Genomic DNA, 24,583 nt, shown 5'->3' with positions numbered 1-24,583 from the left:
GTGCTGTATCTTTGTGATTTACATATTAGCTGTATTTCTACCCCAATTGGGGGGGGGGGGAGCGACAACTTGCAAAATCAGCAGTTTCTTAAAGTGACAGGCTACCATAACTTTTCTATTAGAAGCACACTCAAGGTACACATTATCACATTTCTTGTAGCCATTTGGGCCACTCCCACAGTGTGACCTCTCTATGTGGTCATCTCATTGTTTAAATAAACCCCCAATAAACCTAAATGTTGTTTCTGAGTGGATTGTGATACCCTCCAGGCTCATGCAGAGGCAGGGTGGACAGCCAAATATACTTGCCTTGGACTTCAAAGAGTTAAGCTGGCCAGAGGAGACCTTGTGTTTGAGTTTAGAACTTTATTTTAACAATGGGGAAAAAAAGGTAAAGAACCCCTGGACAGTTAAGCCCAGTCAAAGGCAACTATGTCGTGTGGCGCTCATCTCACTGTGAGGGAGCCGGTGTTTGTCCACAAACAGCTTTCTGGGTCACGTTGCCAGCATGATTAGACTGCTTCTGGTGCAACGGAACACTGTGACGGAAGCTAGAGCGCACGGAAATGCCGTTTACCTTCCCACTGCAGGGGTATGCACTTATATACTTGCACGGGTGTGCTTTCAAACTGCTAGGTTGGCAGAAGCTGGGACACCACCATCAAGCGGATTCGAACCGCCGACCTTAGAATCAGCAAGCCCAAGAGGCTCAGTTGTTAAGACCACAATGCCAACCGCATCCCTTATTCTAACAAGACTGCCACCCTGAGCCTCAGACAAGTTCTGCAGGGTCCTGAACTCCTCTACTATTGCCAGATGCCTAAAGATATGCAACGAAGGAGCCAGGCAAGTCACATTGGGGAGAGCATTCCACCAGTGGAATCAAGTGGGAATCAGGCTATGATGAAACCATGCACGTTGAAAATTAAGCTTAAAGGGTGTGTGGTTGCTGGAGTCATTCTGTATTCATTTTCATCATTTTATGATTTATGCAAAATAAAGAGAGATTGAACTTCAAGGAGCTATATTCTACAGACAACTATATAGCTAGCATTACTGTTGTGCTCATCATCAACTATCAAAACAGAATGCAGTGGTACCTTGGTTCTCAAATGGCTTGGCTCCCGGACAAATCGGTTCCCGAACGCCACAAACCCGGAAGTAAGTGTTCCGGTTTGTGAACATTTTTTGGAAGCCAGATGTCCGACATGGCTTCCACGGCTTCTGATTGAGTGCAGGAAGCTCCTGCAGCCAATCGGAAGCTGCACCTTCATTTTCGAACAGTTCCGGGATTCGAACGGACTCCCGGAACAGATTAAGTTTGACTACCAAGGTACCACTGTACTTTAAGAATTAGGTGCCATCTTTACTTTTTGTCATCAGGTGCTCCTTTGTATTCAGGTCAGGCCTGAGTATGATAATGTAGCATTTGGGAAGGAAGATGCAGCCCAGAAGCCCAGCACTGGAGGCCAACATAGAGAAGATCTGCACGGCTACCGTGTATTTCCCCTTGGTGCTCAGGTAGGTGGGCACAAAGGACACCCAAACACTGCAGAAGACCAGCATGCTGAAGGTGATCAGCTTGGCTTCATTGAAGGCCCCAGGCAGATTCCTGGCTAGGAAAGCCACCGTGAAGCAGATGGCAGCCAGGAAGCCCATGTAGCCCAGGGCAATATAAAACATGGCAGCAGATCCTTCGTTGCATAGAAGGATGATCTCTCCAGCCTGGGAGTGCATGTCAGAATCTGGGAATGAGGGAGAGATACCTAGCCAGATGATGCAGATAACAACTTGGACACTGGAACAGCAAATGACAATGGAGTTGGCGAGACTCCTCCCCAGCCATCTCCTCGCTCTGTTCCCTGGCTTTGTGGCCAGGAAGGCCAGAACCACAGTGATGGTTTTTGCCAAAACAGAAGAGACGGCAACCGAGAAGATGATGCTGAAGGCTGTTTGTCGGAGAAGGCAGGTCACTTTCCTTGGCCTCCCAATCAAGAGGAAGGAGGAGAAAAAGGAAAGTAGAAGGGAGAAGAGGAGGATATAGGAGAGGTCTCGGTTGTTGGCTTTCACAATGGGAGTCTCCCTGTATTTAACGAGGATTCCTAACACAATGCCTGTTGTTAAAGACAAGAATACGGTAACAGAAGTTAAGATGATCCCCAATTGTTCTTTATAAGCCAGGAAGGTGATAATCTTGGGGACACATTGATCTTGGTCCTTGTTTGGATGCTGATCTTCTGGGCATTTGATGCAATGGTCTGCATCTGAAGGGGGGAAAGAGTGGCTTCAGCATCATATACAACCAAACAATCTATTCTATTACTTTTTTGGGGGGAAAGATTCTTATGGGGGAGATGACACCTGTTTATTAGGGAAGGGGAGGCAAAATTCTTTATAAATGCTCAGAAATGTTTTTAGAATCTTCACTGAAAGTCTCTCTGAGTGATTCTTCACCCTATTTATATTCTCCTAAGGAATTTCCTAACCTTCGATTCACTCACCTTCCTCAGTGGAGATCATCCCTTGCGCACATGGAGCACAAGCATAGCAGCAAAGTGGTTGTCCTTCTTGAACCACCTTGGTATAGCCCGGCAGACAGCTTTTGGTACACCTGGAGAGAGGCACAGCCTGGCCATGCAGAAAAGAAGGTTCATCAAGGGTGAAGTGTTAGCAGAATCTGTGCCTATGGAGTACTGAAAGGGATCTCACGGAGCCCATGTGCTTTTTTCAGGGAAGCACTTTTGATGCAAAACAGCATGGAAGGGAAACCTCTTTGTGTCAGGAGTTCGGCCTATACTCTAGTAGGACCCTGGTAGAGACACATGCCCGACTGGCATGTTCTCTCCCTCCTGGTCGATTGTTCGGGAGCTTCAAAAGCTGTCTTCAGCCCGAACATCACAGCGACCGATGCCAACCGACACTGGCACACTTAGGGATGGGCAGAGTTTGCGCACCTTGCGTGACAGACCTCAGCAACTCAGCATTTTGGCTAATCTACTTTATTTACATATAAACACACATGGAGAATGGCAACATGGCTCCCTCTCTCTCTAGCATCAGACAGCAAAGAGAAAAAGAACAAAGGACAAACTTCATGGAACACAGTAACACAAAAACCCTGTCTCCGTCACTTCCCACTCTGTGGAGTCAAAACATACCACATCATGTGAAAGACAAAAATCCCATGACTGCAGTCATGGAGCAGGAATTCTAACACTTTGGTGTGTCTGCTTGCTTGTTTCAGCATTTATACCTATCATTTCTAAAGAAACTTATGCTCAAGGCAAAGGACAGAATAGGCAAAAACAATATAAATGGCAGAATAATAGTGCAAAACAAAATACTGCAATGAAACACACTGATAAAGAGCAGAAATTAAATATACCATCACCTGATGATGCTAACTAAAAAAATGTCTCCTGAATTATTATTATTTAGTTCTGGGTCCTGGGAAAGAAGGGGAAGATAAAACTGTCATGGGGTTCCACTACATTGTGGTAAAGAGCCTTTCTCTTCTACCACTATATTCATACTGTGACTATTGTTACTAGTAATATTAACACCGCCTTTCTCCCAATTAACTAAAAAAGAAAACTATAATATCCACCCCTAAAAGCAACCTTGTGGCTATGCTAGGCGGAGATACTATAACTAGCCCAAGGTCACTCAGTGAAGTTCTTTTTGGCTGAGCAGGGATTTGAACTATGATTTCCCAAGTCCTATCCCCTATACAATTTTTGGCATCAGATGTCATAACCCAAGTAAAGTCTACATTAGACTTGTGAGCCACTGGATCCATAACCTGTTATACTGGGCCCACAACCTGTTCCTGATAGCATGTCACACCTTAACCAGTGTGGTCAACAGATTACCTGTACCTTCAGCAGCATATTCCAGCAGAACATCAGAGTATGCTTGCTCTCCAGTTGTCAGCCTTTTTCAGAGTGCACGGTTAAGGAAATTCCTTTCCCACACAGTTCAGTTCAAAGTATAAAGTATTTAAAGACAAGTATAAACATGCTATCTACATAAACTTAAGAGATGGTGGTGCATCACAAACTATTAAGTGCAGTTCCCAGCACAGCACAATATTCAATGGAATATTTGTGGAAAGGATTTTAGTTGAAGTTCCATATAAAGTAAAAGGTAAAGGTAAAATAATAATAATAATATAATATAATAATAATAATTTATTATTTGTACCCCGCCCATCTGGCTGAGTTTCCCCAGCCACTCTGGGCGGCTTCCATAGAAACCAAAAATACAGTAAAGTATCACAGATTAAAAACTTCCCTGAAAAGACCCTGACAGTTAAGTCCAGTCGCGAACGACTGTGGGGTTGCAGCGTTCATCTTGCTTTACTGGCCGAGAGAGCCTACATTTGTCTGCAGACAGTTTTTCCGGGTCATGTGGCCAGCATGACTAAGCCGCTTCTGAGGAAACCAGAGCAGCGCACGGAAACACCGTTTACCTTCCTGCTGGAGCGGTACCTATTTATCTAATTGCACTTTGACGTGCTTTCAAACTGCTAGGTGGGCAGGAGCTGGGACCGAGCAATGGGAGCTCACCCCATCGCGGGGATTTGAACTGCCAACCTTCCAATCGGCAAGCCCTAGGCTCAGTTGTTTAGACCACAGTGCCACCCGTGTCCCCTCCTGCTTCCATATAAAGTTGTTGTTGTTGTTTAGTCATTTAGTCGTGTCCGGCTCTTCGTGACCCCATGGACCAGAGCACGCCAGGCACTTCTGTCTTCCACTGCCTCCCGCAGTTTGGTCAAACTCATGCTAGTAGCTTCGAGAACACTGTCCAACCATCTCGTCCTCTGTCGTCCCCTTCTCCTTGTGCCCTCCATCTTTCCCAACATCGACATCCATATAAAGTACTAAGTACTAATTGGAGTTTAATATTTGTCATGTGACATAAGGAGTCTCATACCTTGTTAAACTGTTGGGGCCAGACAATGGCTTTTGCGTTAATGGTAAACTTTGTGTCAGGGGAGGCGCCCTTCTCTATGCTCCCAATTTTCCCTCTAACACGAGACTTATTGGGAAACATAATCCAGTTCTCAATATTGTAGTTGCCTGGCAGCTCTCCATTCTCATCCAAATATAGCCTGCCCATTGAAGTATTCAGAAACTGAATTTCTCTTAAAAAAAGGTGGAGCTGAAATGGAAAGGGTACAGCAGCATTAAGGAAATATAAAACTATACTGAGGACGCAGGTGGCGCTGTGGGTTAAAGCCTCAGCGCCTAGGACTTGCCGATCGAAAGGTCGGCAGTTCGAATCCCTGCGGCGGGGTGCGCTCCCGCTGCTCGGTCCCAGCGCCTGCCAACCTAGCAGTTCGAAAGCACCTCCGGGTGCAAGTAGATAAATAGGGACCGCTTACCAGCGGGAAGGTAAACGGCGTTTCCGTGTGCGGCTCTGGCTCGCCAGAGCAGCGATGTCACGCTGGCCACGTGACCCGGAAGTGTCTCCGGACAGCGCTGGCCCCTGGCCTCTTAAGTGAGATGGGCGCACAACCCCAGAGTCTGTCAAGACTGGCCCGTACGGGCAGGGGTACCTTTACCTTTACCTTTTTTAAAACTATACTGACTATCTCAGCATTGCTCACTTTGAGCTGTTATGAACTGGGGCCAGGGGTTTGGTCTTCCCAATTTCAGTAGCACCCTGTGGAAGCCCAAAATTTGGTGCCCCTCACTTCTCACCTTCCATTCTGCGTGTGCCCAGCACAGGGGAACCAGTTACGTTGCCCGAAATCTGCCTCTGATAGCTCAACTAAACTATATGCCCTTTTCAGGCATTCTATTTATTTAAACATTTTTAGACCACATTTTATATAAAATCACAAATCTTTTTACACAATAAGTTCATTACACAAAAGGTTAGATCTTGATATAACACATTTAGCATTTAGATCTTTTTGTATTTTTGTATTATATTATCTGTAGTTGTTTTGTTTCAAAAACTGATTTGAGCTGTATTTTATCATCTTGTTTTACTGTATCGAGAAATGTCCTGTGCTCTTTTGACAAATAGCTGTATATAAATGTTTAAGGTCTGTATATAAATGTTTGAGGTCCAGCACCAAGGGCTTTCTGGCGGTTCCCTCACTGCAAGAAGCCAAATTACAGGGAACCAGGCAGAGGACCTTCTCAGTAGTGGCACCCGCCCTGTGGAACGCCCTCCCACCAGATGTCAAAGAGAACAACAACTACCAAACTTTTAGAAGACATCTGAAGGCAGCCCTGTTTAGGGAAGCTTTTAATGTTTGATGCATTACTGTACTTTAATATTTTGTTGGAAGCCACCCAGTGTGGCTGCGGAAGCCCAGCCAGATGGGTGGGGTATAAATAATAAATTATTATTATTATAAATATAAATTTACTTGGGCACGGCGGAGGAAGCATTGCACTGGGAAGAGAGTTCTCATATAAGCATAATGAGCAATTTTTTTTTTTTAACCTCTACCAGGAGCCTCACAAATTGGATTTGCCTCAGAAATGGGTCTCACTTGTAAATTTGATGTCACATTTTGGGGCAATGTACTGCAGTTTGCAGAAAGGGGGAGAAAATACCTGCCATGGCTGTAGCCTTTGATGTTCCAACCTGTCTCCTCCACCAGCCACCAACATCCACTTTGATCTGGCTGAATAGGCAGCATTCAAAGCCTGAGCCACAGCTTGGACATTGAAGTAATTGATGTAGCTGTTTTGAGACAGGGCTCTCTCCAGCTCCTCTTCAGGCACCATCTCCAGTTTCTTGTTCTCTGTGCATCTTCTCCAACCTTTCACAGCCAGCACATGTTTTGAATATGAACAATGAAACGCTTTCTGCCAGAAGTGATGAAGAATATAGGAAGATGGGTTATAGTAGTCACGCTTAGTCCTTTCCCCCATCTTCATTATGAAGGACAAAGACCCATGGATGTACTGGAATAAATCAGGAGGATAAGATAAAAACACGTTGATGTCCTTTAAACCTATTGTGATCCAGACTTTTGGCCCAATTTGTTCCCCAAGTGCTGCTTGTAGTGTCATGACTGGGAGCCATCCCATGCGAGTATTTTCATAGTAAACAAATACACCCAGTTGTCTCCATAGGACAAAGGGTTCATTCAAACGGAACATTTGATGTGGATTCTTTTCTGGAATTCTTTTTGATAGAGCAATGCAAATCCCATTACTGATCACCAGAGGTGTCAAGCCACTGATAAATCTTTCTGCATCATCGTTCTCTGGAGCTAAGAGGCCAATCCATGTCCATCTGAAATGCAGGAGCAACTTGATAATACCCAAGTATTGACTTTCTTCTTTGGGGACCATTCGGTACAGAAAAGGGAACTGAGTTTTATCATCAAGAACTTGAGGAACCAACCCATAACTGATCTTGTAAGGAAAGGAAAAGATTAGTGTTTCGTTTTGCTTCCAGGATAAAGACCAGATATTTATTAACCTGAAATGATTAATATCTAACAACATTTGTGCTGGCTGTGACAAATTGGAGTTGTAGTCCACAAAATCTGGTTGATACCGGGTTGGTGAAGGCTGGATTTTTTTTGGGAAAGACCCCTGAACTTTTCCATACTTTTCTCACTTTTTGATGCTCTTTCTTAGCATTCCCTTCATACCTGTGGGATTTTGTAGACACCCGACATGGCAGAAATCTCTTTTGAGAGTGTAGAATCGGCCCCCTCCAGAACAGCCAGAAGGTTATTCCATTTCCTGCACTTATAGTTGGGAATGTTGCTCCTGCCACCTGCAACCAGGTCTAGCATGGCATCAGAAGTGATCCTGGCATCAAAATAGTTCTCATAGAGGTTGTAGCCCAGGGTGATGTTGGGTAAGAACTGGGGATTGTGGTTTATCTCTTGGATGGTGAACAAGAATGACAAGATGTGCCAGTGGAACCTATATGATGAACTGCAAAAATTGAAGCAATTAAAAACCGTCAAACTGCTTATCAGCATTTAATGGGGAAAAAAAAGTCACACCTAAGGGGCTATTTAGGCAATATGAATCTCATAATTGCTGACCCCAAAATAATTGTCTTCATGTTGGTGGCAGAGTGTGAGAGGGACTTATCCTTTTTGTAAGGTGAAAACTCACAGACCACTTAAGAATAAAAATGGGGAAATTCATGCTTCCTTGCAGAAGAGGAAAAGAACACAGTCTTGAAAAAAGAAAATTAATAACTTCTTTTGGGAAGACTCGTGAAATTTCCACAAAGGCTGCAGTTCATTTCTTAGTCTTTGTTGTTTCAAAGGGCTGTTTCGTAAGTTCCACTTTGTTAAAATAGAGAACTTTGTCCATACTCTAGAAGGGGAATAAGGCTGCAACCCCAAATTCATATACTGAGCAGGAAGCTCTATTCAATCATTTGGACTTAGGACTCGTTCATACTTTTGCCTGTCCTGGTCCACCCGCTTACAATCTAATGATACAAAAGGAAAGGGGGTTAGGAGGGGGGCGTAAAGCTTTCATTTAGCTAAGCAGGATTTTAAAATAAGCTTCTGGGCTAGGAAGGAAGAGCTCCCACATTCAAATCCTGGCAGCTACTTGCCTGTAGCAGCCACTCCACCACCCACCTGCAAGGGCTATAAGTCAATGTGTCATTTTGATCTGTGATAAGGTTGAATTGCATTCTAGCACCTCTGCAGCAATAGGAGTATAGCATCTAGATCAAGGGAAGTAATAGTGCCACTGTATTCTGCTCTGGTCAGACCTCACCTGGAGTACTGTGTCCAGTTCTGGGCACCACAGTTCAAGAAGGACACTGACAAACTGGAACGTGTCCAGAGGAGGGCAACCAAAATGGTCAAAGGCCTGGAAACGATGCCTTATGAGGAACGGCTAAGGGAGCTGGGCATGTTTAGCCTGGAGAAGAGGAGGTTAAGGGGTGATATGATAGCCATGTTCAAATATATAAAAGGATGTCACACAGAGGAGGGAGAAAGGTTGTTTTTTGCTGCTCCAGAGAAGCGGACACGGAGCAATGGATCCAAACTACAAGAAAGAAGATTCCACCTAAACATTAGGAAGAACTTCCTGACAGTAAGAGCTGTTCGACAGTGGAATTTGCTGCCAAGGAGTGTGGTGGAGTCTCCTTCTTTGGAGGTCTTTAAGCAGAGGCTTGACAACCATATGTCAGGAGTGCTCTGATGGTGTTTCCTGCCTGGCAGGGGGTTGGACTCGATGGCCCTTGTGGTCTCTTCCAACTCTATGATTCTATGATTCTATGATCCTTCAAAAGGCATCACGGTAGCACAGCACAGATAGATCACTTCACCAGGGATGACCAAGGGAACCAGAAAGTAAAACGGGTGGGAATATTAGAACACCAGCTGTTCTTTGACTCCAACTCCCATCTGCCCCAGTCAGCATGCAGTGGACAACCTTGGAGTCTCAAATGTCAGTGGCACCCCAGGCAATGCCAAATTTTGGTGCCCCTCCACCTCTCACACTCCATTCTGACCAGCTGTCGAGGCATCCAAACTGGTCGTGTGCTCCCCTAAATCTGCCTTTGCAGCATGGCCAGTGTTCAAGGATAATGACATATTACCCCCCAACAATATCTTGATTGCTACAGGTTCCCCTTTCCAGGCTATTTCCTTGGTAAACATTGGAGGCAGAGAAGCATAACACCCACCTGGACATAATTACTTACACATGAAACCTGGCGAATGGAGGCTGGGAAAAGTTGTATGGACGCTGTTCAGAGAAATATTTTGGAGATATGATCCCACTAATGAGGAAGTCTCCTGGCCGGTAATAATTGTGTGCTTCATTTTCTTCCCTGATCAGATTCAAGGGGCATTTTGTCTTTAGGTCTCCAAAGACTCCATGGGGCATCAGCAGAAGAAGTAGCAACAGAAGCAGCAAGGATCTCATTCTGGCTCTGCTTCCTACACGTTTCTTGTGAGTGGATCCTCTCGCCTCCTGAGCCAGCTAATCAGAAGACGACAGAACGTCTTGCAAGACCAAAGCTGCACCACCAATATGGGTGGTGTTCAGCTATGGCTTCAGAGTCATTGGACTTCACCTAGTATCTCCCACATCCCTTCTGCCAGTTCTCACTCAATGTATCTCTGACACAGGAGATGTTCTGTGTGCCACATTACCAAGGCTCAGTAAGTAACATCACACCGATCTTGATTCTGATGTTTAGACAGTTTCCCAAAATGTCTCTTGAGCTTTGACAAGAATGAGGATAGATCACTATGATTTTCATAATGATAAGGGGAATAAGGTTCACTTCTGTAATATACTGGAGCCCTTGTGTGGCTTGAGGGGCAGGTGCAGAGGTGTTGAAAAACATGTCTGCAAGAAAGCACAGATGCTTATCCAATATTTGACATGAGTTGAAGATTGGGGGAGTTGGCCTGGACTTTGATGGTGGGAATCCGGACATTCTGATGGAGAATACCAAAGGTCCATCTAATTTGGTATTCTGCTTCCCACAGTAGCCAAGACCCCTAGATCCTTTTTACATATACACCTGGCAAGCCAGGTTTCCCCCCATCTTATATATGTAACCTTACATTTGTCCCTATTGAAATTAATTTTGTTAGTTTGGGCCGAGTTCTCCAATTTGTTACGGCCATCTTGAATCCCGATTATGTCTTCTGTGGCATTAGCTACCCTTGCCCTACTCTTAAATTCCTGAATCATATCTCCTGAGTCTTGGGATTGCAGATGAGGTTCTACCAATGATTTGCAGAATAACAAACCCTTTCTTGCATACAGGTATCAATCAATCTTTATTATTGCCATCACAGAGCAGCCACCAAGTTACAATATGATTTACAATTTGCAATTTTCAGGCCAGGAGAAGACCATAAGGAATTAAAACCATGAAAAAAAGACAAGGATATGTGTGGGCATTGTTACACATTCACATTCAATTCATAGTTAGAATAGATTCATCTGCTAGTATTGTTGTAAAGAGATTTAACCATTCAATTCCTAGTTATTCATTTTGATGCATGTAATTTATTTTTTTTAAAAATAATATTTATTAGCTTTTCAACACGGAAAAAGTTACAAAAATAATAAAACAGATGCAAAACCAAAAAAAAAGAAAAATTCAAAACAGTTTAAAATAAACACCTTTCTATTATCTTACCGCTCTTTTACTTATTTTCATGACTTCCTCACACCTCCCTTTTTTGTATTCCAGTTACAAATTGGTTCAGCAAATCCATACCCTCTTTGTTTACTCTTAAGTCTTTATCTTCACATCTTATAACTTCAAATTTTCATCTAATATCAATCCATTTTTACACATCCCTATTTTATCTTATTGCTAAGACTACTTCATATCATTCCACAATCATTTAACATTCAATAATTTTACAGTGTTTCTGTAAATAGTCTTTAAATTTCTTCCAATCTTCTTCCACCAACTCTTCTCCCTGGTCTTGGATTCTGCCAGTCATTTCCGCCAGTTCCATATAGTCCATTACTTTCATCTGCCATTCTTCCAGGGTGGGTAGATCTTGTGTCTTCCAATACTTTGCGATGAGTATTCTTGCTGCTGCTGAAGCATACATAAAGAAAGTTCTATCCTTTTTGGCACCAATTGGCCGACCATGCCCAAGAGAAAGGCCTCTGGTTTCTTCAAGAAGGTATACTTAAATACCTTTTTCATTTCATTATAAATCATCTCCCAGAAAGCCTTAATCCTTGGGCACGTCCACCAAAGGTGAAAGAATGTACCTTCAGTCTCTTTACATTTCCAACATTTATTATCGGGCAAATGATAGATTTTTGCAAGCTTGACTGGTGTCATGTAATTGATGCATGTAATTTAGCCACTCGTGGGTGAAGTTTGACAAAAGGAGGGAGGTATAAAAATTATCATATCTGTCTAGGATTTTTTTTCAGATGGGTGTAATATATAAGGAGTGAATGTCTTCATAGTATGAATAGTATAGTACTATGTGCTCAACCATTTCCACACCCAATTAACAAGAGCTGACATGTTGGTTAAAGAATGTGTGAGCATCTCCCATCCAAAGAGCACATGGAAAGGTGTCTAAAGTGGGCCTAAGTCAAATTCCAAAGCATAATCTGCTGGAACAAAGCTTTTGCTACAATTTCCCTGAGTCATACATCGTAAAAGGATAGAGTGAATCTGACTCAGATGAGGATTAGCAGCGTAAAAGCCAACGTGGCTAATCAGGTATCTAGTGGGAATCAGGGAGTGACAAAGCAGTTATAATACATTCATTTTAATCATTCATAATTAATGCAAAACAAAGAGAGCTATATGGAACTATAATCTGAAGACTACATGCTCACAGTGCTACCCATTGTCAGCCTGGAATGTTTCAAGCATTAGGTGTCATCTTAAATTTCTCTTGTCAGATGCTGCTTTGTATTCAGATCAGGCCTCAGCAAAATAATGTAGCATTTTGGCATGAAGATGCAGCCCAGAAGCCCAGCACTGGAGGCCAACATAGAGAAGATCTGCACAGCTACCGTGTATTTCCCCTTGGTGCTCAGGTAGGTGGGCACAAAGGACACCCAAACACTGCAGAAGACCAGCATGCTGAAGGTGATCAGCTTGGCTTCATTGAAGGCTCCAGGCAGCTTCCTGGCTAGGAAAGCCACCGTGAAGCAGATGGCAGCCAGGAAGCCCATGTAGCCCAGGGCAATATAAAACATGGCAGCAGATCCTTCACTACAATGCAGGATGATCTCTCCAGCCCGGGAATGCATGTCAGAGTCAGGGAATGGAGGAGACAAGCACAGCCAGATGGTGCAGATGACCACTTGGAGACCAGAGCAGCAAATGACAATGGAGTTGGCCAGACTCTTCCCCAGCCACCTTCTCACCCTGTTTCCTGGCTTTGTGGCCAGAAAGGCCAGAACCACAGTGATGGTTTTTGCTAACACAGAAGAAACAGCAACTGAGAAGATGATGCTGAAGGCTGTTTGTCGGAGAAGGCAGGTCTCTTTCCTTGGCCTCCCAATGAAGAGGAAGGAGGACAAAAAAGAAAGCAGGAGGGAGAGGAGGAGGATGTAGGAGAGGTCCCGGTTGTTGGCTTTCACTATGGGAGTTTCATTGTATTTAATGAAGATTACTAACACAATGCCTGTTGTTAAAGATAAGGAAAGGGCAATGGAAACTAAGATTATTCCCAAATGTTCTTTATAAGCTAGGAAAGTGATAAACCTGGGGACACATTGATCTCTGTTATTGCTTGGATGCTGATCTTCTGGGCATTTGGTGCAACCTTCTGCATCTAAGGAAGAGAAAAAGAGTGGCTTGAGCATCAGAGCATTATTTGGTTTTCAAAAAGATTTTTGAAGTGGGGGAGGTCAAGGAGTAAGACAGTTGAATAGGGAAAGTGTGGCAAAAAAATGCTTGTTCGATTGCTTATTTGAGGTTTACATTTGTATCCTGCCTTTCTTCTGAGGAGACAGTGGTGGGGCACAAATTTTTCCTCAGTTTTTATTGCCAAAACAACCTGGTGATGTAGGGCAAAGCTTTGATGCAGTGACCTCCCCACAGAGGTGTGTCCAGCAACTTCACCATACATTTTTTTTTGCCTAAGAATAAAGGCACACCTCTTTACATTGACCTGTGACAGTTTATTATTATTTGATTATTTATTTTTACATTTATCCACTACCTTTCCTCCAAAGGGCTCAAGGTAGTGTACATGAATATCCCCCTGCCCTTTTGATATTTACAACAAACCTGTGAGGTACGTTAGGCTGAGAGAGACTTGTCTAATGAGCAATTTGCAACTGTGTTTTTAAAAATAGCGTAAATGATAAATTTATCCAACATCTCAGGTAATTTTTATGTTAGCTGGACTGGAAGAAGATTGTTATAAGTTTAACTGCCTTTTCATATTTCACTTTTTCTGTATGATTTCTTGTTATATCTTTGGTAGCTAATGCAAACGGTTTCCTCTTTCTTCTGTGCAATGCTCCTGGTAATCAGATCAAAATTGTCCACCGCTTGTTTTGTAATCATTTTCATATAATGCATCATATATTTTTTTGTTTGTGTTTCTGCTTTACTGTTTCAAATATTGCCTTTTAAAAATTATTCCCCTTTTGTCTTCTATTACTTACACACACACACACACACACACACACACACTCTTTAAAAATAAATGTCCTTTATGGTGTGATTCAGTTTCTTTGATCATTGAGAGCATAGCTGAAAATAGTCAAAGACTATGTACAGTGGATTGGATGCTCAGGTTGTAAATGTGATCCATGCAGGATCACGCAATGTTTGCAACCCGCAGTGGCGTATCTGTGCATGCACGGGTTGCGATTTGGTGCTTCTGCACATGCATGCATGTATACTAAGCTGTCTCCCTGTTACCCACATGGTTCTGCAATGATTGCTTCCTTACTTTCAGCTTAATTCCTGGAAGAAAGGATGGTGATTGAAAATAGAGAAGCCAATAAAACACCTATGTTCAAAAATGTATTACTGCTCTGCACATAGTGTTTCTGGGTGACTCTTTGCCCTATTTCTATTCTCCGAAGGAATGCCCTCTCCCTTGGAATGACCCACCTTCCTGAGTGGAGATGGTTCCTTCTGCACATAGAGCACAAGCATAGCAGCAAATTGGCTCTCCTTCTTGAACCACCTTGGCGTATCCAGGCTGGCAGCTTTTGGTACACCTGGAGCGAGGGACAGTCTAGTCATGCAGAGAAGAAGGTGAACCGAGGAGAAAGTGTTAGAAGCATCTGTGTATATGGAATTCATAGGGTTTGGCAATGACCCAACAAGATCTCTGGTTCCACCGAACCCATTTATGTGCCTGCCTTCTGTACAGAAATACACTCAAGGAAGAGGACAAACTATACCAAAACAGCTTTCTGACTGATAGAGAGCAGTTATTAAAAGTAGTGCCACTTCAAAGCAGTTACAGTGGTACCTCGGGTTAAGTACTTAATTTGTTCCGGAGGTCCGTTCTTAACCTGAAACTGTTCTTAACCTGAAGCACCACTTTAGCTAATGGGGCCTCCCACTGCCGCTGGGCTGCCGGAGCACAATTTCTGTTCTCATCCTGAAGCAAAGTTCTTAACTCGAGGTACTATTTCTGGGTTAGTGGAGTCTGTAACCTGAAGCATCTGTAACCTGCAGCGTATGTAACCCAAGGTTCCACTGTACTTAAAAATGATTCCTGGATTATTATTAAAAGGACTTTGCGTGCGGAGAATATCCTTTTGAACTATATAAACCTATTGTATGGAAGCTGACAACTGGACAATGAAAATGGATTCTACACGCCCTAACTGTGGCCAAGAGACTGATATTTATGAACTGGAAGAATGAAGATAAGATACCCTTTAATCAATGGATCAGTAAGATGACACTCACAGCTTATGAATGGATCACTTAGAGGTGTTGACTACATGACTACATTCTGTATATACTCTTTCCAAATATCAGTTTATTTGTCAAAACAAAGACAAATACATTGATATTTGGAATGAGTATATACAGAATGTAGTAAGTTATGAATAACCACATTTGTATCAGGAGTATAACATTTATTTCTATAGAACAACGTACAGAAATGTACTTATTTTATCTATTGTATTACTTTTGCACCTTTGGCCAGACATTGTAGCAAGGGCGCCGACCTGGGCCCCAGCTTATGGGTGCCCAATGGCGCCCATGACATTATGTGACATTATGACGATGTGACGTCGTGATTTCACAATGTCACGTTATGTCGGCACACCGTAGCGGAGCTTTCAAGGCCTTGCAGGAACTGAGAGGTCATGCTGGAAGTCTCATGAGGCGTTCAAAGCAACTTCCAGTTTCTACCGGAAGTTGCATTGCACCCAGGGTCCCCTAGAGTTGTAGTAAGGCCTCCTGTGAACCCTGAATTTCCAGGGTTCCAAAATATGTGGAGATATAAGATGCTCTCCACTTCACATAGGTAAAGGTAAAGGTACCCCTGCCCGTACGGGCCAGTCTTGACAGACTCTGGGGTTGTGCGCCCATCTCACTTAAGAGGCCAGGGGCCAGCGCTGTCCGGAAACACTTCCGGGTCACGTGGCCAGCGTGACATCGCTGCTCTGGCGAGCCAGAGCCGCACACGGAAACGCCGTTTACCTTCCCGCTGGTAAGCGGTCCCTATTTATCTACTTGCACCCGGAGGTGCTTTTGAACTGCTAGGTTGGCAGGCGCTGGGACCGAGCAGCGGGAGCGCACCCCGCCACAGGGATTCGAACCGCCGACCTTTCGATCGGCAAGCCCTAGGCGCTGAGGCTTTAACCCACAGCGCCACCTGCGTCCCCTCCACTTCACATAGTCACATGCAAATTATTCAAGAAATTATTAGAGCTCCACAGATTTTTTTATGCTGTGAACCGCCCTGATATATATATGGTTTGACTTCACCCCAAAGGTGCCATTGTCTCCCGAGACAGAGTGATGCCAACTCCAGAAGTAAATTGAGACGGATCTGGTGTTTCTTCTCAGGATCCCAGGGCTCTATCTGTTCCTTCAGAATGCCAAATTCCCTTCCTGTCTCAGCTGCCGTGGCAAGAGGGAGTTGTTGTGGCAGCTGTTACTGGATAGCTGAGACACAATGGATTCACCTTCTAATACCGTTTTGCAGCACTTGCTCAAGGAAGAGTGGGCTCTCCTAGCCTCCCTGCTCCTTTACATTCCCTACCTTCTTAAATTGGTTGGGCCACTCAATGTCTTTTGAGTCAATGGTGAACTTCATGTTGGTTGAAGCCGCTCCCCTTATATTCCCAATTTTCACTCTAGTACGAGAGTTATTGGGAAACATCAGCCAGTTCACAATGTCGAAGTCAGGTGGCAGCTCCCAGTTCTCATCCAAACACGGTCTGCCCATGGAAGTATTCAAACACTGGATTTCTTTTAAGAAATGGTAGAGCTGAAATGGCAAGGAAAACACCAGCATTAAGAAACAACGAGACAATGTGGAATATGTTGGTGGGCGGAAAAAGATACAGAAAGGAAAAATCCTGGAGGCAAGTGTGGTTTGGTGAGAGAACTCCAGCAGAGATTTGAAATCACAAAACACGCAGCAAAGTAAAGCACGGAAATATAGGCTGTAAAACCTTTAAAATATGTTCCTCCAAAATGTCCCCTTTAAAAGTATCTTTCCAAAATTCCCTTCATCCCACAGCATAGGAAAATACCACATGTTTGGTAAGTTTAAAAATTATTTACTTACAAACTCCCCAAAGGTCAGATTCATGTGCTTCGGAAATTTGCACAGGAAGTACAACATAGCTTGCTTACAAAGTGGTGCAAGTTCCTAAATCATTGGCTTGCAGCTCAGTTGAAGTAACCAGCTCAAACCTCTTCACACACTGAGCTTCCCAAGTGGAGGGTGTATGTGAACAATAGGGTTGATTACCTATTTCCTCCCAAGGTGAGGAGAAGTGACCTAAGCTAAGCCTGGCAGAACCACTTACTATGGGGTATTAACCTGTCAGGGAACTAACATCGGAGCCAGAAGTGGAGGCAGGGCTCCCAAGCGATACCGGAGAAGGGCCAAGCAGGGAGAGAGGGAACTCATCGGCTGGGGAAGGAAATCAGCGTAACACCAGGGATAAAGGGTGGGCGGTTGGGGGAATCGGAGAGGGGTCTCCAGGACTCTTCGCTGGAGACCAGCGGGGAGAGCACAGGTCCTCCTCTGCCCACACCCACCCTGCACAGAAGACTTCCGCGCAGGGAAAGTAGGCGTAGACTTGGCGTCAAAGAGCTTCTGTGCTGGAAGAAGTTTAAGAAACGCCCACTGACGGATTCTGCTAGTGACTGAACAGCCACGAAGTGAAGGGCTGTCCAGTCAGGAAAGGTTTAACCAGGCTACCTAGCCAGGAGTGGTGGCAAACTTACGCACGAGCAACCCCATACATCCATTACATAACCCCTTCATGCATTAATTAGACTTAAGCATGTTGGTTATAATGAGACTGGTTATCCCACAGATCCACTCACTTCAAGCTCTTATAAATTGGGGCCAGTTTGCATCTCATCTAGAGCATAAGTCCTATTCACGCAATCTTTTCTTATAGCTTGATTATAGCATTTATAGAGCACCTTTCATATAAAATAACAAGGATCTTTGCAGAACAAGATTAGGACAAAGGACAATATAACACTTGTTTTAAACCTAATAAACAACAACAACAACAACAATAATAATATTTATACCCCAACCATCTGGCTGGGCTTCCCCAGCCACTCTGGGCGGCTCCCAACAGAATATTGAAAACACAATAAAACATTAAAAACTTCCTTGAAGTCTTCTAAAAGTCAGATAGTTGCTTATTTCCTTCCACAGGGCGGGCGCCACTACCGAGAAGGCCCTCTGCCTGGTTCCCTGTAACCTCACTTCTCACAATGAGGGAACCGCCAGAAGGCCATCAGCGCTGGACCTCAGAGAGGTCCTAAAAATCAGTGCTCAGGAATGTGGTTATGTATAGGCATATTGGAACTAGCTGACACCCATTTTATCTCTAGTGAAGATTATTCCACAGTACAGGGCCCACTGCAAAGAAGGCAGACACAGGTCTATCCAAAGTCAAAATCACCATAGGTGTGGGACATGCATCTTTGCCAAGAACCTCCTCTGCCTCATGCAAAGATATTTAGGGAAGGGGTTTTTCTCACGTACAGGTTTCCATATGACCTGGAACCCTGAAAAAGGCATTTTTTTCTTTAAAAAATCTCATTACTACATTGCATTCCACAGTTGGATTACTGCAATGAACTCTATGTGGGGCTACCGTTGAAGGTGACCCGGAAACTACAACTAATCCAGAATGTGGCAGCTAGACTGGTGACTGGGAGCGGCTGCCGAGACCACATAACATCGGTCTTGAAAGACCTACATTGGCTCCCAGTACGTTTCCAACCACAATTCAAAGTGTTGGTGCTGATCTTTAAAGCTCTAAAGGGCCTCGGTCGAGTATATCTGAAGGAGCGTCTCCACCCCCATCATTCTACCCGGACACTGAGGTCCAGCACTGAAGGCCTTCTGCCAGTTCCCTCACTGCAAGAAAGTAAGTTACAGGGAACCAGGCAGAGGGCCTTCTAGGTAGTAGCACCCACCCTGTGGAACGCCCTCCCACCAGATGTCAAAGACTTTTAGATGACATCTGAAGGCAGCCCTGTTCAGGGAAGCTTTTAATGTTTGATGCATTACTGTATTTTAATATTGTGTTCTCTCGGCAGAACTCTATTAGCCTTTGCTCTGCTTCATTTTGAACTCCAAGGCCAAACTTGCCAGTTGTTCCTTTTATCTCTTGATTCCCTACTTTAGCATTCCAATCCCCTATAATGAGAAGAACATTTGAATTATGGTGTTTGAGGAGACTCTTGAGAGTCCCATGGACTGCAAGAAGATCAAACATCTCCATTCTGAAGGAAATCAGCCCTGAGTGCTCACTGGAAGGACAGATTGTGAAGCTGAGGCTCCAATACTTTGGCCACCTCATGAGAAGAGAAGACTCCCTGGAAAAGACCCTGATGTTGGGAAAGATGGAGGGCACAAGGAGAAGGGGACGACAGAGGACCAGATGGTGGGACAGTGTTCTCGAAGCTACCAGCATGAGTTTGACCAAACTGTGGGAGGAAGCGGAAAACAAGGAGTGCCTGGCGTGTTCTGGTCCATGGGGTCACGAAGAGTCGGACACGACTAAACAACAACAACAACAACAATAACATTGTGTTGGAAGCCGCCCAGAGTGGCTGCGGAAACCCAGCCAGATGGGCGGGGTATAAATAATAAATCATCATCATCATCATCATTATTAAGACAATGGTTTGTGGCTCGCAAAAGCAGGAAAAAAATACCTGCCATGGCTGTAGCCTGTGATGCTCCCATTCATCTCCTTCACTCAGCACCTTCATCTGCTTTGACCTAGATGAAACCGCAGCATTTAAGGCCTGAGCCACAGCATGAACATTGACGTAAGTGCTGTAGCTGTCTTGAGACAGGGCTCTCTCCAGCTCCTCCTGGGGCAAAGTCTCAAGTCTCTCCTCCTCTCTGCAACTTTCCCAGCTTTTCATGGACAACGTATGTTTTGAATAAGAGCAACGGAATGCTTCTGCCAAAAAGTGATCAAGAAGCGGGGAGTCTGCTTCATAGTAATCATGTTTGTTGCTCCTTATTTTGGTCTTCATTACAAAGGAGAGAGAACCGTGGATGTACCGGAAGTAAGCAGGAGAAAATGATGAGCCAGAATTGATTTCCTGAAAAGTTGTTGTGATCCAGACTTTTGCCTGTGTTTGCTTCCCAAAGAATTGGTTTACTGCCATGATGAGTGCCAATCCCTTGAGACTGGTTACATAGCAAACAATTACACTGACTTGTCTCCGCATGAAAAATAGCTCACTCAGGCTCATGAATAGATATAGATTATTTTCTGGTATTCTTTTTGAGAAGGCGATGCAAACCCCACTGCTGATCATCTGAGGTGTCAAAGCACCCACAAACCTTTCTCCACTGTCATCCTCTGGAGCAAGGAGGCCGATCCATGTCCATCCAAAGTACAAGAGCAACTGAACAATCCCCGTGTACTGAGCTTCTTCTCTGGGGAACATCTGGTATACAGAAGGAAACTCAGTTTTACCTTCAAGAAGCCGGGCGGTGAAGCCATAACTGAGCTAGTGAGGAAAGGAAAATATTAGTGCTTTGTTTTGCTTTCAAGATAAGCACAAGATATTTAATGGTTGCATAGGTGCCAGCTTGCTCCCTCCTTAAGAACCTAGCTGGTGCATCTGATTGGTTGGCATCTGTCTTGGGAGACAATGGATGTGAAGTCAAATGGCTGGAAGGTTACAGTGCTTGCTGTGGCTGTGAAAACCAATACAGGAGAGACATGTTTTGTTGCAGCTGGGGCAGATGCACCATTGTTGCAAGCAAAAGCTTGCTCCATCTCCTGGATATGCCAATAAACCACATGAGACTATGAGTGAAAAAGTATTTATTTCTTTACTGTGCGGAAAGGACCAGCAGGGATATTTTCCCAAATTACGTGGCCATGCGCCAATGGATTCCATGCCATTTTATACATTGACAATGCACATTCCATACATTCCACTAAGTTTAAATTTCCTATCCAGTCAAAATACTGAGTTTCCCTCACCCTATTTCCTTCCAAGGCACTTTAAGCATATGCCATGCTATCTCTCTATGGCTGGCCCAAATGACAAACAGTGTGAGCATGCATACTAACTATCCTCTTAAACAAAGAGAGCATCGTATGATTGGTCACCCTTACCAAATTCTTTGGGCATGCTCAGTATGCCAGGACCTTATTTCGTAAGTGCCCCACCCCCGTCGTGCTGCCGCATTTATATGTCCCCAGGATCACACCACTCGCCCCAATTGACCCAAACAGCCAAGTGCGATCCTGGGGCCCAACAGACAAGGCTTGGGCCACGCCTAGCAACAGCACACCCCATGGGGGTGGCTTAAGGGTCCCGAGCGCAACCAGGACCCTTGATTTAGGAGGATCCCATTTCTACTCCCCTCAGACTGTCCTCCTTCCTCTTTAGATTCTTCGCTGTCTGTCTGTCTGAGTGGGAAAATCTCTGACAGGAGGCTTTGAAAGTCTCCTAAATTAAAATGCAAAAGCCCACAGAACGAGGCACCAAGTCTCTGGTCTTCAACCACACACACACACACACACACACACACACACACACACACACACAGCATCTGATTCCTCATTTGAACTCAGGACCCAAACACTGATTCAGGGACAGATAGGTAGCCGTGTTGGTCTGCCATAGGTAGCCGTGTTGGTCTGAACAAAGACATTGGATTCTTATCTCATTATACATGACAAAGCCATTTTTCACCTTCTCACCCCTTGCTTTTTCCTGTAAGACCTATTGCAGTCATTAAGAGTCGTCAACAGGCTCATCACAGCTATCTGCCAATCACCCATTCCCACCACCCTTCTGAGTAATACCCCTCCCCACCTTCTCACTATATAGAAGGGTCTGGTGGCTTCTGTTTCAGTGTATCTGAAGAAGTGTGCATGCACACGAAAGCTCATACCAAGAACTAACTTAGTTGGTCTTTAAGGTGCTACTGGAAGGAATCTTTTTATTGTGTTTTGACTGATTCAGGGGTTTTCGTTGAGGGAGGCGCAGATCCGACAGGGGGATGAGGGTGGGGAAATCACAGTGGGAAGACTTGCCAACCCAAGCGCTGGAGACGGATGGGGAGATCAGCCACATCTCCCAGCTGGCTGCCTTCACGGGAACAATCCAATTGGCTTTCAAAGAGACTGGCGCTGGTACTCTTCCTGGTGAAAGCAGCTTGGTCACGCCCCATCAGGGATGCTGACATTTCAGCGCCAATCACTGGAGTGGCACAACAAAAATGGGAGGAAGATCTAATTTGGTTAGGGGGTGCAATCTGGACGGTTCTGCCAGAGGTGCAACATCACCTAGCTGTGGCTCTGGTTGGGTGGCATCTTTTGTGCTTCCTTCTGGTAACTCCTAGTGCCAAGCTAGTGCCAAACGTATTGCTTTCCTTTCCTTTCCTTTGGACACATTAGCGAGGCCATGGGGTGTGTGTGTGTGTGTCTTGTTTTCTGGGCAGCCCAGATATTCATTCATCTGAAATAATTACTATCTAACAGTCAGAGACACTGGAGGGTTCAAGTTGGTCAAGGGTCTCGGAAAAAAGAGCCTTGGATCTATAGCTCAGGATTATCTCCCACCCCTTGCCCCCACGTCCCACATTGACTGGCCTGAAGAGAAAGTGGAATTTTATGCAGTTGACATTTTACTCTGCCCTGGCATGCCACACCTTCATACCTGTGGGGTTTTGTAGATGCCTGACATGGCTTGAATCTCTTTTGCAATTGCAGATTTAACGCGTTCAAGGACAGCCAGGAGGTGATTTTTCCTCCCACAGTTATAATTTGGAATATTGCTATCCCAGCCTCCAAGCAGGTCTATCATGGCATCAGAAGTCATCCTTGCATCTAAATAGTTCTCATAGAGGTTGTAGCCCAGGGTGATATTGGGTAAGAGTCGGGGATTCTGGTTGATCTCCTGGATGGTGAACAAGAAGGACAAGATGTGCCAGTAGTACCTAACTGTCCCACTGCAATAAATAAATCAACAAAAAGTGTCAAACTTCTATTCATCATCATCATCATCAAATGACAGAAAAAAAAGCAAGGGCTTGGATTGGAGGAGGAAAGCTTTCATTTCACTGAGGAGTTGCCCCATGATCTTCTGTGTGTTTACTGTTGCAACCACAACTGTGGTTAGGCAGTTTATATATTGCTCAAATAGAATAATAATAATAATAATAATAATAATAATAATAATAATAATACATACTTTTATTTATACCCCGCCCTCCCCAGCCAAGACTGGGCTCGGTGCGGCTGATACCAGGTATAAAAACAAACGATTGAAATACAACTTAGAAACAAGATTAGAGTACAACATTAAAACATTAAAATGCAGCCTCATTTCAGTAGGAACTCAAATAAAAAACTTTTTTGAGGATGAAAACGTCAAGTCTTCACCAAGGCCAGCTATCCAGACTGGTCCTACGTGGGCCAGAACAAAAGCCAGGGAAGTCCCCAAATAGGAGTTCCATCACAGAAAGAGAAAGGAAAGAGGGGGAGGTGATCAAGTTGATTCCAAATAAAACCTTGTCACCTTGGAAAGTGCATGAGTTCCATGCCACCCTCATCTCCCTCCTGCAGGTGAGATCATTTAATGTTTCCTTTTCATTCCTGACCAGATTCATTTGTATTTTTGTGTCACCATCTCTAAGGGGCAACACAGCAACATTGATAGAGTTATTTTACTAGGGAAGGCCCAGGGGGTGAGGAAATAGGGGAACCTGTTGCTGGACTCCCAACTCCCATCAGCCAGAGCCAGCAAGACCAGTGGTTAGAGAAGATGGGAACTGTGGTCCATTGATGTCTGTAGGGCCACAGGCTTCACAGCCCTGAAATAGCGGCAATTTCATCGAAAAATAGAAACCATTGAAATTATACATGATATGATAAAGGTAAAGGTAAAGGTACCCCTGCCCATACGGGCCAGTCTTGACAGACTCTGGGGTTGTGCGCCCATCTCACTTAAGAGGCCAGGGGCCAGTGCTGTCCGGAGACACTTCCGGGTCACGTGGCCAGCGTGACATCGCTGCTCTGGCGAGCCAGAGCTGCACACGGAAACGCCGTTTACCTTCCCGCTAGTAAGCGGTCCCTATTTATCTACTTGCACCCGGGGGTGCTTTCGAACTGCTAGGTTGGCAGGCGCTGGGACCGAACGACGGGAGCGCACCCCGCCACAGGGATTCGAACCGCCGACCTTTCGATCGGCAAGCCCTAGGCGCTGAGGCTTTAACCCACAGCGCCACCTGCGTCCCACATGATATGATACTCACCCCCGAAACTTGACTACCGGGGTCTTGGAAAAGTTGTATGGAAGTTGATCCATAATAATATTTGGAGATATGATCCCACTAATGATGAAATCACCAGGCCGGTAGTAATTGCGCGCATCAGTTGGTTCCCTGATCAGATTCAAGGGACATATTGCCTTCAGGTTCCCAAAGACTGAATGG

General features: G+C 44.6%; 2 protein-coding genes across 2 annotated transcripts; both read right to left on the bottom strand.

Annotated features, from left to right (window-relative positions):
* Nucleotides 1–1,353: 1,353 nt before the first annotated feature.
* LOC307209859 (vomeronasal type-2 receptor 26-like) lies at nt 1,354–9,553 on the bottom strand (the record flags this gene model as incomplete). Its single annotated transcript, XM_079965223.1, has 6 exons — nt 1,354–2,264; nt 2,502–2,628; nt 4,936–5,163; nt 6,576–6,830; nt 7,628–7,919; nt 9,459–9,553. 6 exons carry the CDS (start codon nt 9,551–9,553, stop codon nt 1,354–1,356), a joined length of 1,908 nt encoding a protein of 635 aa, XP_079821349.1.
* Nucleotides 9,554–9,659: 106 nt separating this feature from the next.
* Nucleotides 9,660–23,690, bottom strand: LOC307209858 (vomeronasal type-2 receptor 26-like; the record flags this gene model as incomplete). The annotated part of the gene is made up of 7 exons (XM_079965222.1): nt 9,660–9,944; nt 12,837–13,246; nt 14,542–14,668; nt 16,664–16,891; nt 19,825–20,637; nt 22,807–23,098; nt 23,668–23,690. The coding sequence occupies 7 exons, from the start codon at nt 23,688–23,690 to the stop codon at nt 9,660–9,662; spliced, it is 2,178 nt and encodes a 725-aa protein (XP_079821348.1).
* Nucleotides 23,691–24,583: the final 893 nt, after the last annotated feature.

The sequence above is a fragment of the Podarcis cretensis genome (assembly GCF_951804945.1).
Source record: "Podarcis cretensis genome assembly, chromosome: 2".
Lineage (NCBI taxonomy): Eukaryota > Metazoa > Chordata > Lepidosauria > Squamata > Lacertidae > Podarcis > Podarcis cretensis.
Note: the sequence above shows the minus strand (reverse complement) of the source record. Positions and strands in the feature narration are given on the sequence as shown.